General features: G+C 39.1%; 1 protein-coding gene across 1 annotated transcript; it reads left to right on the top strand.

The window, feature by feature from the left end:
• The first annotated feature begins 646 nt into the window (after positions 1-646).
• Positions 647-16,517, top strand: tbx5a (T-box transcription factor 5a). Its single transcript, XM_079419190.1, has 9 exons — positions 647-1,054; positions 1,743-1,920; positions 2,871-2,965; positions 4,410-4,529; positions 5,576-5,723; positions 8,339-8,491; positions 11,805-11,896; positions 13,117-13,346; positions 14,743-16,517. The coding sequence occupies exons 2-9, from the start codon at positions 1,777-1,779 to the stop codon at positions 15,327-15,329; spliced, it is 1,569 nt and encodes a 522-aa protein (XP_079275316.1). The 5' UTR covers positions 647-1,054; positions 1,743-1,776; the 3' UTR covers positions 15,330-16,517.
• The last annotated feature ends 208 nt before the right edge of the window (positions 16,518-16,725 follow it).

Genomic DNA, 16,725 nt, shown 5'->3' with positions numbered 1-16,725 from the left:
AATTACATGCAAGTAACCCTAAGTTTAAACCTTAACCTTAACCATATACTAAGAACATGTAGTTGATTAATATTACTTAGTCTGTAACAAGGACACCTTAAAATAAATTGTAACCACACTTGTTCCCTATAGCTAACCTCCTGGAAAGACAATGGTCATCTTCAGGTGCATTGGCAGATGCATGTGTGCCTTCAGCGCTAAAATCCAACACATTTTGAAGAAACAGCCTAATCCAACACCAAATATACAAGTCTGTCAAAGAAACCTGCATGTGTAAAATATTGAATGAACGCGTTGACGCTGTTTGGACGCAGCTGGCAGCGACTCTAGTTTGTGAATCTGGTCTGCAGGCCGCGGCAGTTCAAGCCACACAAAGATGTATATAGATGTAGACTTACAATACAATGCATGGAGCGCATCAGTTGTGTATGGTACAACGAGACGAGATGCGCACGTGTTGGAGGCTTTATGCGTTTAAAATGCCTCCTCATTCAAGAATACAGAGCTTCTGAAGGGTGGGGTGATGTGGGGGGCAGTTATACAGTGGGTGGACCGATATTGTGTCCACATAGCAGCCGACCCATAGACTACCTACGTGGTTCGTCTCAGCGCTTCCGTTTTCCAGCGTAACTCATGGGGTTTGACCATTAGAGAAACAGACAGAGAGAGGGAAGGATAAAGAAAGAGCGAGGGAGGAGGTGACCGTGCTTCTTTTCTCAAGGAATACTAGACAGAAGCAGCTAGTAAAGAGAAGAATAAGGGCTGCCGGGCTCTGAACTGCAATTAGTGCACATCCGACACTACCACATGAAGAAAGAGTCGCATTTTTAATCGATATACTCACATGGACGCTTGCTGGATGAAGACTCTTGCCTCAGCGAGGACATAGAGGAACTCCATGGGTCCACAGAGCAGAATCTCGTGAGCTGCACGCTTGGAATATATGTGAGATTCAAAGGAAGATCGCTATCGAGCAGACAGTGTTTGGAACTGATACGAGCGCTTTGTACCGTTTCAGGGATTCGTGCAACTCTCTCTTGCATCGGAATTTAAGGTCAGTTTCTTCGAGTCTGATGATTGATTTCGAGTTCTTGCACTATAGGCCATCGTTACAGACACACAAACCATCAGCATACAGATGTGTGAACTATAACTGCGATATCTGTGAGACATCGACTGCTCTGTTGTAGTTATATAGAATATTTTTATCAAACAGTTGAGCTTGCATCTTCTGACATCCAAAGAAAGTTATAAGAGGGGCTCGTGCGATGATTTTATCCCAGACTTGGAATATAACTCCTTACCAGATTTGAAACACATGAAGGAAAAGAATAAGAATTTAAATGGCTGTATGTTTATGCATATCATGCATTATTAATGTGTATATGTAATGCATGTGTTTGTCTTCAAAGAAACTTGCCTTGACCTGGATCATTTATGAGCAGACATTTTCAAAAACTGAAATACTGCACCTCACAGTTTCTGCGAGACCATATCCAAGTGTTTTAGTGAAGAATGATTCGAAATCATCGGATATTTTTGTAGAGATTTTAATTAATATTGTGCGATTTTTCGAAGTTAATTTCGTTTGTTGTTTAAAGTTATCATAAAAGGTTAGCGTTAGGATAATAATTTATTTATTTGAATTTATTAAAGTGGTGCAAGATTCTGAAGGAAACTGAACAACAGAGATGCTTGTTTAAAAGAAAAAAGGTGATTAAATGTTTTCTTCTTCTGTATAGGCCTCGGTCGCAGTAGCTCACAGGCCCTTCTGACATGGCGGACACTGAAGACAGCTTTCAGCTCCAAAACTCTCCCAGTGACACCGAATCAAAAGATTTACAAAACCATGATAAATCAGACAAGCAGCCTGGAGCCGCTAGCAAATCCCCGTCATCACAGACAACCTACATTCAACAGGTAACAACTACTGTCCTAACTATTCTGCTGTGTGTGTGTGTGTGTGTGTGTGTGTGTGTGTGTGTGTACCTACTTAAGACAAAATTTTAGTTACCAATTTGCTCCTAGAAATGAGCCAAATCTTACAAAACCTCCTATTGGGGATGCCCTTGTTTATATATTTTTTTTTATATATAATTTTTAAAACGCAGAAATGTTTCAGTTGGGTGTATTATAGTATTTATGCCTATAGCTGTAGGCCTATATATATATATATATATATATAAAAATAGAAGTCTATGGAATGCCTCCATTTGGAGATGCGCCAGTCTTCATCAACCTCTGACATGTAAGAAAATGAATAAAGCTGCGCGGTACTTTCATCACTTACTGATGATGTTCAGAGGGCCACACAAGCAAAGCTTACAGAAACTTACAGAGGCTACACGAGTGCTATCGGAGATGATTCAAACGTGGATTGACGGAATGAGATGCAGAAATACCAATATCTAACAACAACTTTTTGCAACTACAAGTAAGCCTAATGCAGTAGATGAACTTAGGAGACATGGGGGGGGGGGGGGGGGGGGGAGTGGATAGCAGCTAGTTCACGTATTTCTGAAAAATTGTTATCTCTCTCTCTTCGTCATTCCATAATAATTCGACAATTATTCGTTCTAACGGAAATCAATCCAATGAAGTGCGATTGACATGCGTGTGTGTAGCATAATTCTACTAACTTAATCTTGCAGTTTATTCAAATTAATAATAATTCTGCGTTTGCAGTGATATAGGCCAGCATGATTTATAGCTATAACTTATTGTTAAAGCTGAACAGCATTTTTTCTCTCCTCATATGCATTTAGATGTGCTTTTGAGTCGCGGCACCGCCGTTATTAACTTTTGAAAAGCTGCAGTGCTTCTGCATTCGTTAGGTTTATTCTCAACATCTGCATCTGTCTTTTTAAAAGGGAATGGAAGGGATAAAAGTTTACTTGCACGAGCGAGAGTTGTGGGCAAAGTTTCATGAAGTGGGAACTGAAATGATCATCACCAAAGCCGGGAGGTAAGACACACATGTTCTGAAAATGCATCTGTAGTTTTCGGATAACCGATATAAAAATAAAAATGCAAAATTACGAATTTTGTATTGTAATCAAATTTAGCCTATTATTATAAATGTACAATATAATACTAATTGTGCACTATTCATTATATATGAGCCTATTAAATTATATATTCTCCCCACTGAAATGTACTACGTAAAAAGTTAGATTGTCTTATAATTTCTCCATTGTGATCTTTAACTGTGGTTTGCTTGGGGCTATAGATTGACAATATTCTACACAACTGTATTTGTGATTTCTTAGCGATTCATCTAGATGCATTTCACCTTTATATTTTGTATAATTTATTTTGATGAAGAATGTGTTTGAGTTTGATTTGGCAGTGTGAGCATAGGCTAATTCCAGTAAATCAACAAGCATTGGTTTGGCTGCATGATCTAGTTTTTATGCGAATTATTATAGGGCTAAAAATATGCATAATTTGGATTGTTGATGCAGATTTGTCCGATATTGTTACGGATATACACCGAACTTAGATCTCACTTTAGAACTTTAAGAGCACTTGTTTAAAATAGTATCATCGCATAGAAAGCATTGAAATGCAGAGTGAGCGGTGTGTGTTCATCTGTTTTAAGGTTACTAATTGTTTTTAAGCTACTGGTTAAAACAATACTATGGTGGTTTAGGCCAGAGCTCCGGCAGTTATCTGCTTTATTAGCAGAGAAGTTTTCTAAAATACATATTGCACAATGAAGTTAGTATTTCAGTAATTTGTGCTTCTTTAAAAACAGCAGAGGGCATCTCAGAAATCAGATGCAGAGTAAAAAAGAAAACAGAAAGAAATCTGTGTGCATGAATTCTTTACTGCGACTTTGCTGTTGCTTAACATTATGATAAATACGAGATCGTCGCTGGAAATTAAGTTAATATTTAACGTTATAAATGTCTCATTGAGTCTGTATGCATTATAGCAAATTGTCTTTTTGTCATTTAACTCTTGACAAAATCGCCACAACCTTAAACGGGCCACTGCTCTGTTTTATTTGTGCATTTAAATACGTGCATTTCTTAAAGTGAACACATGCTTATGACCCGGTGAATCCAAAATCACTTGCATCGTCTGCTCACATTTATGCACACTTCCACACTTTTATTCACTCAATATACAATTGTTTCTGTTTGGGTTATATTATGTGCCTATGTAAGGTACAATGAATCTGAATTGGCATTTTTAGCATTCATGTAATCGTATCCAACTCGATGTGGTGTCAAACATTTTCTCTATGAGCACGTCATAATAAATATTATACGCCGTTTAAAACGATATTGATTTAGGCTATATAGGTTTGAAATTAATATTTTCTACACATTAGTTGAGAAAAAATACTTATTGTTATTATTATAGTTAATCATGCTGTAATATTTTCCCATTTGTATCCACAGGCGGATGTTCCCAAGCTTCAAAGTGAAGGTCACCGGGTTGAACCCAAAAACCAAATACATTCTGCTGATGGATGTCGTGCCAGCGGACGACCACCGCTATAAATTCGCCGATAACAAATGGTCCGTGAGTCAGCAATGGTTTTATTAAGAGTTAAAGTTACGGATGCAGGTTATTATTTATTTGGTTAATTATATTTCTGAAATTCATTTTTATTCTCACTGAAGTACGTGGCTTTTGGAAAACTTTCAAAGTCGTTTAAAGCAAACGTTTTAAGTTATCAATATTATCAATATCAATATATACTAAAGACAACTTTCTCAAATATTCCTTACAAGACCTAGCAAATTATAAAGCTGGTGCCACACATATTCATATTTAAATTAGACTTATTCGTTGTCATTATTTAGTTTTAGTGCTGAGGAACACAGACTGTGTAATGAAGGCAGTGTGGTCATTAAAATATTCCTTAATCACACAAATTAGTTTATAGTATACATTTGTTTAAACAATTTCAACTTCAAAATGTATACATTAAAGGATGAGAGAATATAGGCTTCGCATTGCTTTACATACAGCTCCATCTGCTGCACAGAAAACACTGTGAATTGGGTTTATACTCCTTTTTCAGGGTCAGTGGTTTTAAATTGTTGAGGTTATTGAGGGAGGATGTCCACAAGCCAATATCCCTGATAATTACCCGTTCAGTGCAAGCTCTGGAACTAATGGCCCTCTTGATCAACCATCATCTTAGCCATTAACCAAATAAACTGGTCTTTGAAAGACATTATGTACAATGAACAAGGCATTGATGCATGATAAATGGGAGGTAGCAGGCTGGATCACATTTCGATTGCAATAAAAGAAACATGTTGAGGGAATAAAACATTATCTTTGAGTTTTAATGAAATTATCCTTGTGATAATTCATGCATGGAAAAACAAACAGAATCTTAAACCTGGTATAGAGTGACTTTTCTGGTCAATACAGCAGAGTGCAACAATATCAGTGATCACAGGAAATATAACTTAAGTAATAATACAAAATATTTCAAGTATGAAAGACTACAGTGTTGAGGGAAATCAATATGCATTTAAAATGAAGTAAATGTGTGTTTAAATAATGACGGAGTTGTCTTTGAAATGCTGTATTTTGCACTGGGGCTCAGGTCTGTGACGGGGAAGGCAGAACCTGCGATGCCGGGAAGGCTGTACGTTCATCCAGATTCTCCAGCCACCGGAGCACATTGGATGCGGCAACTGGTGTCTTTCCAGAAGTTGAAATTAACCAACAACCACCTTGATCCCTTCGGACATGTGAGTGAAATGTATTTGCTTTTAAACTTTTTGACTGAATAAAATATATTACTGACAAAATCATCACATGTTGTATTGTAGCAGTTTGAAAGATTTGAAAGGGTTTGAGATTTTAAAGGGTCACACATGCAGATCTGATCAGGTAGTGTTGTATCGAGGCTCTAGATCAGGAAATCCACCCCTGAAGAGATGCTGCTGACAAACACCAGAACATGTAATAACCAAAACACATCTTAAATCCGGTAATGATAATCGTGAGCAGCACCAGCCTCAGATGTGGAACACTAAATTCAGATTATAATTGTACTCTCTGTAAACTGATGTGGGTTTAAAGAAATTTCATTTTTATATGGTTTTAATATGCGTAGCATCCACTTATGCACTAATGCACAGTCAACTCATGAGGTTTTTGCTATTAAGAAAAAGCAGCCCGAGCCTCAACTCAAATGTCTCTCAGTTTCAATCGAGCACGAGGTTCAACATTTCTCTGATTTCTGGACAAGCCAGATCACCTTCGGTGTGAGACTAGAAAACGAGCATTGAGTTGGTTTCTGAACAGATGGTGTTTAGATGTCTCATCTTTGAATGCAAGCAGTTTGCTGTTTAGTTCTGATCACAAGGTTGAAGTCGATCAGGCTTGTTTTCTTGCCAAACCTCAGCTGGTAGAAAGAAATCAGAGCCCGGCTGGAATGTGAGCCGAGTTGTACATTTTTGTCCAGAATGCATTTTTGATTGGTTGCAGTGGTTCTTGGCATGCCCCCTTTTGTGCTGAAAGAGCACTCTGGGATTTATAAATGAAGTACGGCTTCTCGACCAAAATAACAATCTATCGGTTTGTTGTTCCAGGTGGTTGAAATAATTTCAGAACTATTTATAATTACTAGTCTCAGAAACAGGGCTGGACATGCAATAAGCTGGAACCTGTTAGCAAATGTATAAAAGCAGCCAATAGTTCTGAACTCTGTCTTAATTAGACTCCGGTGATGAGATAAAGATGTCTGAGAGAAACTCGTGGATAACTTACCGAGCATGCACACAGTAAAAGCAATAGTTAAGTTGTGAGCAGTAGAACACGGTTTGAATTTTCCAAGTTGAAGATGTTTTTAGATGGCAGCAAACTACAGCTTTGGCTTTGATCATTATTGTACCATTCATTAAGTGTTCAATAGGCATACACATTCTTTGCCTCTCACAGAAATATCTGAGTCAAAATGGTGGAGTTTGGATAACTGTGCTTCAAACTGTTTATATTTAATGACAGATTGTGATGAGTGATGGACAGAGGTATACAAAGGCTGTTAATCTGCAGGGTTTCGCAGTCCCTGTGATGTCGGCAACATGAAAGAGTGGGCCAACATTCATGGCCCTCAGTGATCGCTCACTATCATTAAAAACTATCATACAGCATGGGGGCAAATGGAGAAATGGGGCAACAGGGCACCCAGAACAGAGAAATGCTGCACTCCCAGTGGGTGGTCCCACAAAAAACTCTTCTCATGTCCATACAGTTCTCCAAATATTCTTATATGTCACACTCTGCTTTTCGCCAAAGCTGTGCGGTTGCAATCCAGGCAGGCCTATATACAGTGTGCGGGGTTATGCCAGATGCTTCACAGAACTGTGAATTATTTTATTTCGACATCACAGATATTAAAGCAATGCGTTTTGCATTTTACCTTTAACAATAAATCATCTTGTTCATCCTGAGCAAAAGCTATATTCTCCGCTGAGAGCGATGTTTAAAGTTTACAGCAAGCCCTGCTTTCCAAGTCTCAGGGCTGTGTTGAGCCAAGAGCCGCTCGGAGGGAGTGGACCGATGTCCCTGATCAAAGGAGAAACGCTGCAGTTGTTTGGAAAATGCATGTGAGGGGAAAACACATGAAAATGGAAAATAGGAATGCGTGTGTGTGTGTGTGTGTGTGTACACTTGGCATGCTCATCCAGAATGCAAAGTTTAGACAAAATCCACTTAGAGAAGCTTACATTATACACACACAGAGGACAGGAACAGCCCACAGAGCCGACAAGAACCTGAACAAAAGTCTTTTTAGTAATATTCTTCAAATCCATACATAACACAAGTGCACACTGCAAAACAGCTACATATGGACCTTTTTCAGCACTAGTGTAAATCTTCTGTTTGGTAGACAGATGCAGCTCTGCTCGGACTGTTATGTAAGGTCTCTGTGAACAGCATATAGCACTGGGCAGGAGGCTTTAGAGATGGACAGAACAGTTTTGCGTCTATTGAAACATGCAAAACGGCAAAATGGGACATTGCTGGGTGAGAAGTCCAATTAGGCTCTGAGTTTAAGTGTGAACAGACAGACCGCAGTAGCGCTGATTATTGACCTCAAAACGGCTTGGAGGAGTGGATATTATTGAAGAAAAAGGTGTTTAATAACGCAGCTGATAGCAAGAAGAAAAACGTTTAAATACAGTTATTAGCGATGTTCCTTGGCAATCACATTAATCAAGCATGGTAGCATCATTTTATGTAAAATGTCTTTCCTTATATTATATATAACCAAAAATATAATTTAAATAATATGCACGTGAACACGAGGTGTTTGCTTTACATGGTCGGTCATGTTTGCGCTCTATTTTCTCTCCAGATTATCCTGAATTCCATGCATAAATATCAGCCCAGGATTCACATCGTAAAAGCAGATGAAAATAACGGATTTGGATCCAAAAACACCGCTTTCTGCACTCACGTGTTCCCGGAAACGGCGTTCATTGCAGTCACGTCTTACCAGAACCATAAGGTAAGCAGCTAGACGGAGCAAGAGACGACAATTTGAGCTTATCATGTTGAGAGCATTTTTAACATTATAAATATGGCGTGGAAATAGATTTTGTGAATCTACGAAATTATAGAATTAGCATAGAATTGTCTGCTTCAAGAAAGTGTCACAAATTCGTCTTAACTTATGATTCCTGGTCTGAATGATTGCAATCCAATTACTCTTAAAACCCACGATAACAGCTTGATTTGACAGATTTGCCGAAAAAAAAAGAGATTTGTGCAGCGATCAAAAATATTGTTGCTAATTGTAACTGGTAATTATTTTGATACGAATTTATAATATTCATGTATGTAGAGCAATTATATATCTATTGATTTACTGTACTTTTCCTGAATTCCCTAAAAGGATTCAGATCATAAGTGATTTTCTTGAAAGCAAAGCTTGTCTTGCTTTTATATTTTACACATCCAGATCCGCGTGAACTATTTCATTACATATTTTACTAACAAACAAAAGAATAAGAATAAACGACGTCCGAAATGTTTATATGGCTACTAAGCACTATGGAAAATAAATGTTGCACTAATCATGATTTATCTGGTCAGCTGTTATGTTTCTAAGAATATTTCCATTCATGCATTCAAACTTCTATTATTGGTTAATAGTCCAGTCCCAGCCGTGATCATATCGACATCATTAGGTCGCCAAGCACGGCTGAATATGATATGGCAGTGAAAAAATAACTAAATACAGAGATAAATAACTGCATAAACAATATGTACAGTGTGTCCTTAATTAAATAACTGCATTATTTGTTAATAAAAGACTGTCAGATGCATGTCTGTTTTTGTCACACTAGTTGATATTTGTGTGGGCAGTTGTTAATGTAACATTATACAGTTAAAAACTCGTCTTGCGCTGTAGTCAGAGTCCAGAAGTTGAATGTGAGCAGCCGACATTTAATCGTAAGATCCTATTTGCAAATAAGAATATGATAAAGATGGACAGTACTCATCTGGACAACAGATTTAAGTAGCCTAATAAATGATTTCACTGATGTGAGAAAAACAACATCTAACTGCATGCATTTAGCAGACTTTAATGCAAACCTGTTTTGTCTACTTGTATTTATTCATTGATTGATTGCAATTGGAGTGAAATACCGAGTCGGTGAAAGATGTGTTTATTTGCAGCTCTTAGGCCTATCGATGCGTTTTAAAGACATCGCCGAGCTTAAGTAGCCTACAGTCTTTCTTTGTGGTTTTCTCATCCTTGCTTTAAACACAAAAACAAAAATGTTAGTTTTAATGAACGGACATGGTGATATCTATTAATTTTAATCAATATAATTTTTTTTTGTTTGTTTTTGTACGTTCACCACTTCTGACTTAATTATAACAAAAAAAAAAAAAAATGGTTAAGTCTACGTCTTTACAAAAATTTCAAGAAAGCAATTAATTTACGCAACTAAACAGGGTAAAAGCATGAGCACCTGCATGTCATTAAAAATAATTGATTTTGAATAACCTTTTGGACCTTACGCTTCCAGCTAAACAAACCAGCAAACGGGAATAATCTTGTGTAGGTTTACCTTTATCCCACCACCAGCAACATCTTAGGCTAGTTAAAAAGGTATATGGTATTCAAACTCATATATATGTATGAGGTAGAACACATATGCTCTATTAAATTGTGTCTGTGTGTGTGTGTGTGTATACATATATATATATATATATAGGCCTGTGCTATAACGCACGGACTTAGTGAACCTGCGCAATCAAATTAATAAGTGAAAAAATCATAGAAATAAAATGAATATACATACGAAACTAAGAGATATAAACTGAATAAGTATAAAAACGAAAAGGTAGCTGCAGTGAGTTAAAAGAAGCTTGAAATCTCAAAAATCTACCGAAGCGCCGCCAAGACTCTGGAGTTATGGACCTTCGAAAATACGAAACTGACATATTCTGAAAAATTTCAGTTTGCACTTTCACGGTAAAAAGGTAAATAATAAGGACATCAAAACTACTCCGTTTCGTGAAGTCTGCCGAGCGCACAGTGCGTTTATGAGAGCTCAGAGGTGCGTCCCAACACCATGTCCACTTTTACAAGGTCTCATCTCAAGTGAGAGCCAAAGTAGTGTCAAAGATCAGGTCCTGTTAGAAAACACACCACAACAGCCAGAAATAACCCCTCGCAGAGACAGCGAGTCTCATTAAAGCTCTATCCCTAAACTCACTAAACTCGTTACTGTCTATCAGTACAGATACTAGCATCTTGCCAAATCACTTTTGGAAATTTGGCAGTGGCACTTGGGATTAACCTTAGATACAAAAGTTTGAAAAAAAAATTCTGCTCTTTGTTTCATTTTAAAGACCTTTTTTTCCTTTTATAAAACATCCGTTTTAAATGTCTTTCACACACTTGAACAGATTCAGAGATTTCGTAAGATATATTAAATCAGATATAATAAATAATAATAATAATTTTAACCCCTTAACAATGAACGGGATAAAAAATATTATAAGAATTATAAATAACTAAAGAGGTTATCATTAAGGCAAAAATAATGTATTTTTAAATGCATAAAGGCTATTTGCAAAAGGCAAAATATTTGATGTTGACCTCTGATATTTCTATTAGATCTCACTATGGCAATATTAACATATGCTTTCTGTGCTTCTTGTGTGGAATTATTAGAAACTTTGTTCAGGTTTATGTAAAGACAAAAATCTACACCAATCTTTATTCAAACTGACAGATGTTTTTCTACATTAGTGCAGCATCAAACAAACCACAGCTTGGGTATCGTTTCATCATCTGCTGACCAAGCACAGAAAACCACTATAGTATAATTCGTCAATTTACACACAAAGTCATTATGCTGCTTTACAGACACTGTGCAATAAAACATGCTAGTAGATATGGTTTCAAAGACAAGACTGAAGGGACTGAAGTGATTGTTACAGTGGGTTCCCTCATTAACAGAAACATACGACACAATCAGTCGGTCAATGCAGTGCTCAGTGCAAACTCATGAATGCATTACTGCAAACAGCAAAAAGGAGTTAAAAGCCAATCATCTATAAATCACCTTTTGAATTTTCTTTTACTCTGCCAAGATGCATCGTTTAGGAGTAGAACTGAAACAATGTCTTGTGGGCTTCAAGACATCACAGCATGCTCTCATGCTATTAATAACAAGATGTCTGGAGTTCAAATCTGGTTGAGAATCTCATTGTTTGTTTCAAATGAAAAAAAGAGACTACATCAGTATTTAAACAGCGTATACAAGCAAGGTAACACTGTTGTGTTGGCTGTTTTACAGATCACCCAACTGAAGATCGAGAACAATCCCTTCGCAAAGGGCTTTCGTGGAAGTGACGATATGGAGCTGCATCGCATGTCAAGAATGCAGAGGTGAGTCTAAATCTGCGAAGAGTGATGTTTACATGAGCGAGTGCTTGTGTGGAGTTAATTACAGCAATCAACAAACAGCAGCCATCAGCTCGGGTTAGGAGCTCCCTCTTTATATAGGTGTCTTACAGATAGCACCTCTAAATGTGCTCACATTGACAGGAGACTTGACCAGCATCTTCAGAAGCCAGTCAGATTAAAACTAAACTAAACTGGGCAATATTGATCCATGCACAGCACAGATACAAGCCAGCAACGCTCTTGACTGAGGGGACACTTCTTATGCGAGTGTTCCTCTTGAAAACCATCGACCATGGCAATCTCTCTCTTTCCGCTCTGTGTAGATCCAGAACAGTTGTCTGCAGTTGTGATATAGTTGGTCCAGTGGAAGCAAAGACCACATGGCTCGTGTTCTTATTTTCTCCAGATGACTGATGTATAGAGTGTGGAAAAACACATTTTCAAAGCAGAAAATCTGGTCGGAGGGCCCACGGCAGCCAACACAGGCGTTGTCCACTCCAAAATGACAGACTTCACTATACACTAGGAAAAAATGGCAATGCTCTTTCCATGCCGTAGTTAACTTTGTCTGTTGTTACTTTCAAATAAGCAAAGAAAGAACTGGCTAATGTCTCCCATGAGAGCCTTCTATTGAGTTTCCAGATAATGACCTGAAGACTTTAAGACCCAACTAAAGCTTGCACGATTCTCCTACTGAATCCATTACACAGCACTGCTATTAACATGACTTTATGCATTCAGCAGATGCTTTCGTCCGGTGGCATACAAGCAAGAAAGCCACTACTCGTTATAAAGCAAAGAGTAATGCATCATAAAAAATGCAGAGTGGAAAAAAGAAACTCCTCCGTGGCGCTGTGTAGAAGTCAAAGGTCCTGATATCCTATCTGTCCTCCACTGTCAAACACTGAGACGAAGCAGGTCTGGTCTTAGTTAAACTGGGACCAACGGAAAACCAGGTCAGTGGTTCAAAAGAAATAGTGTAGGAATTAATGCAAAGTGCCTCTTACAACTTTCGCTGATTAATTGGCATGGAAAAGCTCCCGTTGCAGACAGATGGCGAAGAGATTATTCTAACGCAGTGCTGCGCGTCCATGGTGGATGTGGTTAGTTACCAATGGAATGGTTTCAAGATCCCTGACTGAAAGACAACATGGAAATGCGTGCCATGAAATGGCTCACAAAGTCCTTTCTGTTTCCCAAAGCACCAAGGAGTATCCGGTGGTCCCTCGCAGTACTGTACGTCAGAGGGTCGGCACCAGCCAGAGTCCGTTCGCCGGTGACGTCCAAGTTCTGTCGACTCCCAGCGGCATGAGCTCTCAGTACGCCTGTGAGAACGGGGTCACGAGCACGTCGCAGGATCTGCTGCCTCATTCGAGCTCTTATCCTCTGCCCCACGAGCACAGCCAAGACTATCACTGCATCAAGAGGAAAGGTAGGTCCATCTGGTCGCTTATTGAAATTTTAGCTCTTAGGGTTGTGATATTTCAAGATCAGTAGTTCCCAACCATGTTCCTGGAGCCTGCATGCCTCCTTAAAGGGAGAGATCACCCGAAAATGAAAATTCTGTCATTAATTACTCACCCTCATGTCGTTCCAAACCCGTAAGACCTTCATATATCTTCAGAACACAAATTAAGATATTTTTGATGAAATCCGAGAGCTTTCTGAGGCTCCATAGACAACAATGCAACTGAAATATTCCCAGACCCAGAAACGTAGTAAGGATATCGGTAAAACAGTCCATGTGACATCAGTGACTCAACTGCAACTTTATGAAGCTATGAGAATACTTTTTGTGAAAAAAGAAAACAAAAATAATGACTATTCAACAAGAACGAAGAAGAACGAAGGTCTTAAGGGGTTTGGAACGATATAAGGGTGAGTAATTAATGACCGAATTTTCATTTTTGGGTGAACTCTCTCTTTAATCAAACAGGCCATCAGCTCATCCGTAGAGACTCCTGAAATGAGTGTCTCAAAAGGAGACTTGCTACGTGTGAAATGCTGGGGCTCCTGGAATATGGTTGGGAAGCCACTGCTGAATTCATTTCCATTAGTGTTGGTTGATAGCTCAATTGTCATATCGTCAGCCTGTGAGACGCGGATACACAATATTATCCTCCTAATTTACTGAATTATTTATTTACTAAGTTTCATTGCCGGAAAGTGAACCAACTCCAGCATAAGGCTAAAATCAGCCTAATGTTTTAATATGACTGAATTTGTATTTAACATAATTCAGTAGAAACATTGTAAGTTACTAATCATAAAGCTTACATTTCCTCAGTTATTCAAAAAGCAGCTACATTAAACGACCAAAGATCATTTAGATTACCAAAGAACATCATCACTGACTTCAGTCTAGCATGAGTTTATGCTCCGTTATAATCAGTGAAGCTATCTACACTGTATGATGAATACATCTCCATACTTACATCTGCACTTCATCGTTTATGATGAGAAAATTCGTAAGACAGACTTCAGTTGGCGAGCAATGAACAACAAAACTCCACTGTTTGAGTGATGACTCATCTGAATGCCTCTGATTGGCCATTCATCTCAACATAATCATGTGTGATTGGTTATAACGTGCAACGCTGTTAAAACACAGAAAAATAAATATAATGGAACAAATAAGCCCTTATATTAATTAGGTAGTATTTCTAGCCTGATGATGATAATAATAATAATAATAATAATAATAATAATTGTCGTCTCGCTATCGTCAATGGCATCAGCCACAGGCGATATCGCTGACTATCGTCGATAAATGATACTATCACCTATCGGCACAACCCTAATTTCCATCCCATTTTGTCCATGTGCAGTTGAGGACGACTGTCACGCAGGAGAGCACTCGTACAAGAAGACCTACGTGGAAAGCTCATCCAGCGAGGACGATCACTACTATCGGCCCGTGAGCTACTCTCAGTCTCTGGGTCTCAGCGGTGCCCCCTACAGGGCGGAGTCTGGTCAGCGGCAGGCGTGCATGTACGCCAGTGCATCGCAGTCCACCGACCCCGTGCCCAGCCTGGAAGACATCAGCTGCAACACCTGGGCGGGGGTCTCACCTTACGCCGGCTGCTCGGTGACCACCATGCAGCAGATGGAGCGACTGCCCTACCAGCACTTCTCAGCTCACTTCACCTCAGGACCCCTTGTGTCCAGATTGAGCGGCGTCGCGGGCCATGCCTCACCGCAGCTGGGCGACACCCATGCCATGTACCAGGGGTCCATGCCCCATCAGTCGTTGGGCCGTCAATGCAGTCCAAGTGCGGGAATCCAGTCGCCGACCGCTGGCCTGCAAGGCAACGAGTACTTGTACACTCACAGTATTCCTCGCACCCTGTCTCCGCACCAATACCACGCTGTGCACAGTGTAAGCATTATGCCTGACTGGAATGAGGGCAGGTAACTGGATTCTTTCGAGCAGCGTATGAGGCCCCAACATGGAGGAGAGGTGCTTTCCTGCGTATTTATAACTTGTGAGAGTTTGCGGCGTAGGCGACTTGTGTCATAAAGTGTTCAAGGCTGGTTCAACTGGCTGAGGCAGCAATGAATGTCTCAGTGTTTGAGCAGGACAGTAACATGAGACATATATTTGCATGACGCAGACTGTATATCAGGGACTAAGAACCTTTCCCCTTCCATGCAAGGACACATGCACAAGGATGCCTACCGTTTTATTGACAAAACTTTTATTAAAAAAAGAAAAAGGTGACAGAGTAATTGAGGATACCAATCCAGTTTTATTTTAATCCAGTATTGTTTTTATAGGGCTGCGAAACAATTAATCTATTAATCGCATTCAAAATAAAAGTTTATGTTTACATACTATATGTGTGTGTAGGGCTGTGCGATTAATCGAAATCGTGATTTGAGACGTTGTGATTTGCTAATCGCGAAGCCTGCGATGTGGACGCGATATTACTGTGTTCCAGAGCATATGCATGACTGCCAGCCTTGAGTGACGGGCTTATTAACCAATAGAGTGAGCGCACCTCCGTTCTCCCCAATCAGCACTGCTCTAGCCAACTGCGTAAACGCCCACCATTTAAAAGGGTCAGATCTAAAGTTAGGCAAATTAAAACTAAAGAAAATCGTATGTAACTTCAGCTTCGAAATGACAGACAACGAACAAAAAAGATAATTTGCAAGAGCTGCGTCACAACGCATATCAAGAGCTCCCTTATCGGTTCTGCTGTCGGTACTGGAGAATAAAAGATACATTTTTAGATGTTTTTTATTAGTAGGCTACATGAACGTTATCTTACACATTTTATCTCCCCAACAGATTCATTTGAAATAAATTTATATTCGCTAATTCAGAAGACCGCACACACAGCCCGTGTCTCTGTATGCTTCTCCCGCGTCTCACGGACAGCTCGTGATGCTCTCTTTTATACTGACGGTCTCGCGCCCGGTTCTGCTCCGCAGGTCTCTCACGAGCGCATCTGGCAATACGGACGAGGCCTGACGCGCGCGCGCAACCGGTGTCCGCTCGCGCCTGGCTCCGCGTTTAAAACGAATATAAATGAAGTCTAACTGCTTGCCAATTTCACTTGGATGAAATGAAACATTCAACACATTTCCCACTTGTTCTAAAAAACCAAATACTTAATGAATAAATCAGCTCGTGTAACATGTAATACTTTAATAATTGACTAAAGAAATAGTTCTTATATATATATATATGCTGTGAAATGCAGTAATTCTGTAAAAGTAGTAATACCATTATAATCTTCCCTGCACAAAAATTTTAATAAAATTTTATTTTATTAAAATAAAATAAAAATAAAACCAGTAGAACC

The sequence above is a fragment of the Barbus barbus genome, assembly GCF_936440315.1.
Source record: "Barbus barbus genome assembly, chromosome: 6".
Lineage (NCBI taxonomy): Eukaryota > Metazoa > Chordata > Actinopteri > Cypriniformes > Cyprinidae > Barbus > Barbus barbus.
The sequence above is the reverse complement of the archived record's forward strand: the minus strand, read 5'-3'. Positions and strand labels throughout refer to the sequence as shown.